This window comes from Macadamia integrifolia, unplaced genomic scaffold (genome assembly GCF_013358625.1).
Source record: "Macadamia integrifolia cultivar HAES 741 unplaced genomic scaffold, SCU_Mint_v3 scaffold1178, whole genome shotgun sequence".
Taxonomy (NCBI): domain Eukaryota; kingdom Viridiplantae; phylum Streptophyta; class Magnoliopsida; order Proteales; family Proteaceae; genus Macadamia; species Macadamia integrifolia.
Window position 1 is genome coordinate 192,762 of NW_024868110.1, and position 2,330 is coordinate 195,091.

The 2,330-nt window shown below is 35.8% G+C and overlaps 1 protein-coding gene across 3 annotated transcripts; it reads left to right on the top strand.

Annotated features, from left to right (window-relative positions):
- The first annotated feature begins 396 nt into the window (after positions 1-396).
- LOC122063015 (nudix hydrolase 20, chloroplastic-like) lies at positions 397-2,088 on the top strand. 3 transcript variants are annotated; one of them, XM_042626667.1, is made up of 4 exons: positions 397-799; positions 908-972; positions 1,080-1,266; positions 1,574-2,088. In XM_042626667.1, the coding sequence occupies exons 1-4, from the start codon at positions 524-526 to the stop codon at positions 1,715-1,717; spliced, it is 672 nt and encodes a 223-aa protein (XP_042482601.1). In that variant the 5' UTR covers positions 397-523; the 3' UTR covers positions 1,718-2,088. The 3 variants fall into 3 exon arrangements, with proteins under 3 accessions (XP_042482601.1, XP_042482602.1, XP_042482603.1); XM_042626668.1 differs by having other exon boundaries at positions 398-799; positions 1,080-1,283; positions 1,574-1,655; XM_042626669.1 differs by having other exon boundaries at positions 398-799; positions 1,080-1,252; positions 1,574-1,655.
- Positions 2,089-2,330: the final 242 nt, after the last annotated feature.

A 2,330-nucleotide genomic window follows, 5' to 3' on the forward strand; every position in this document is an offset into this window, starting at 1 on the left:
AAGTGAAAAACAAGTATTTTTTGCTCCAAAAAATGGATTCAAAAGTCTCATAAGTGCCCGGTTCATTTCAAAAAAACAAGAAATTGAACCGGGCTTTCCATACAGGTTTTACCTCATTTCTGTTTCAAAAAAATAAAAAAACATCAGAACCCATTTTTTAGAATGTTACAGTAGAGAGCCTTAATTGTACATTATGATCCTCATATCCATCATTTTCTCCCAACATCTTTAAATATGATTTTTGGAGTACACGACTACATGACTAATATAACAGAATCACCAGCCACTCTTTCAACACGGAAACACAATAGTGGGGTCCAACAAGAAATGAATGAGACAAAGCCCCCACCCCACCAAAAAGGCAAAAACCAATGGATTACAACTTTAGTTAAAACTAGGTTGTGTTGGGTAGTGTATAAATCCCTACCGAGGACCGACCAAGTACAAAAGGGCGAAGGAAGCCGTGTAAGAAATCCCCGTCGATAGGCACTTGAAGGGGAGTGCACACGTTAGAGGAGCTCTCATGGCCTGCATTGCCTCTCTCTGTTATCGAATCCCGTTCTCTTTCGCTTCTCTCTGCAATTCCTCTCTTTCCCCTATTCGTCGAACCAAGATCACTTTGTTTACAAGTTCTTTGAATTTTAGTTTGAACTCGACCGTAGTTTGCTCTCGTTCTTTGACGGTGAGTAGCTTCACTTGGGATGACGTTTTCCGAATTTCCCAAGAGGAGGATGCATCAGATGATTCCTTGAACCTTCAAGGATACTTCGAAAGGATCAGTGCCTGCAATCGTGGTTCCGTAATTCTCTCTCTCTCTCCAATTTTATAGTCTTTTTGAATGAGTTGATCTTTTAATTCGTTTACCAAAGAAGAAAAGTTTATCAATTTTTGCCTCGCTTGCTTACAGGAAATGCAGTCTGAGTTCCTTCCTTTTGTTATTGAAGAACGAATCGTTGGATATATCCATAACGGGTATGTGACGCTATTTGAAGAATTCGTATTTCCTAAAAGCTTTGCTGTCACAGAAATGGAAAGATATTGATTCTTCTCTGTTAATAATCTCATTTAGGTTAATGCAGCTTTGCAGACCATCTCAGGAAGTTCAATGATGTGTTTGTTTTTGGGGAAGAAAATTCGTACAGTAGCCATTGTCGTGGCTATGTCACTCTACATCCATTACTTGGATCACCAGAGGATAGAACAGGAGCAGTCGGAGATGTAATCAAATGCTTGGGAGAAGGATTGATTCCAGGTATACGAAATGAGGTACTTCTTGTGATCAGGTTTGTAGTGCTTGCTGTTTTTTCTCATCTTAACGGTATCATGTTCGTAGCAGTTGATCTAATTGAAGAAAAATAACCCCTAAGTTCTAGGTGCCTTCTTGACAATCAGTAATCTAACTTGCTAGTAAGAATACCTCATGAGTTCTCCACTTCAGTAAAATCTCCATCTATAATTGAAATTATGAAATATTTAGTTGCTTCTATCTGAAACTCAACTCAATTTTCAAGTTGGTAATTTTTTTTTTTTTGCCTTTGTTTTGCTAACTATTGTTTATGTTGATCTGAATCAGCTATACCCTGTGAAATCATCATTTGACATGCCAATATTTTTCTCTTTAGAACGTGCAGCTGCTCCCTACTTTGGGATAAAGGTCTGTTATACCAGACATAACATGATTCTTCTTCTTCACTTATTATGCTTAATTTTTTCTTAAGATCATTTATTGGAATTATCAATTTTTCCTGAGAACACCTGTTGGAATTATGGTTGTTTGTCCCCCCCCGCCCCCTTTTCAGATAGATTATTGGGATTTTGGTTTATTTTAATGAAAAAAGACGAATTTCAACAGATTGATCACCTTATATTTGATAGAAATTGATCTTTGAGCATTGAATCTGAAGATGGAAGAATGCACAACTTTGGGTTTATAGAGTGCAACTGGTTTCCAAATAATTTAATGATAATGAGAAACTAACTATTATTCTGTCCAAAGTTAAAATATTATCATTTTCCTCTAGTTTAAGTCTGTAAACTGTTGGCTGAAACAAGGGGAAGATCATGAGCATGTTACTTTGAGGATCATTGTACTTGAAGCTTTTTTTTTTTTTTTTGGATAAATAAATAAATTTACCGGGGAATTACCTAGATCCACTATATAAGAAAATAAATTACAAAATAAGTAGGTTTCAAATTTTGTTTACATTGACTAGTTTCAACTTTGAAAATATTTACTCAATCCCCAAAATTTGTTATTGTTCGTGCGGTGCAAGAAAAAATAAAAGTAAACTTCCTTAAATACCCCAACCTCAATTCATTTATTTTTATTC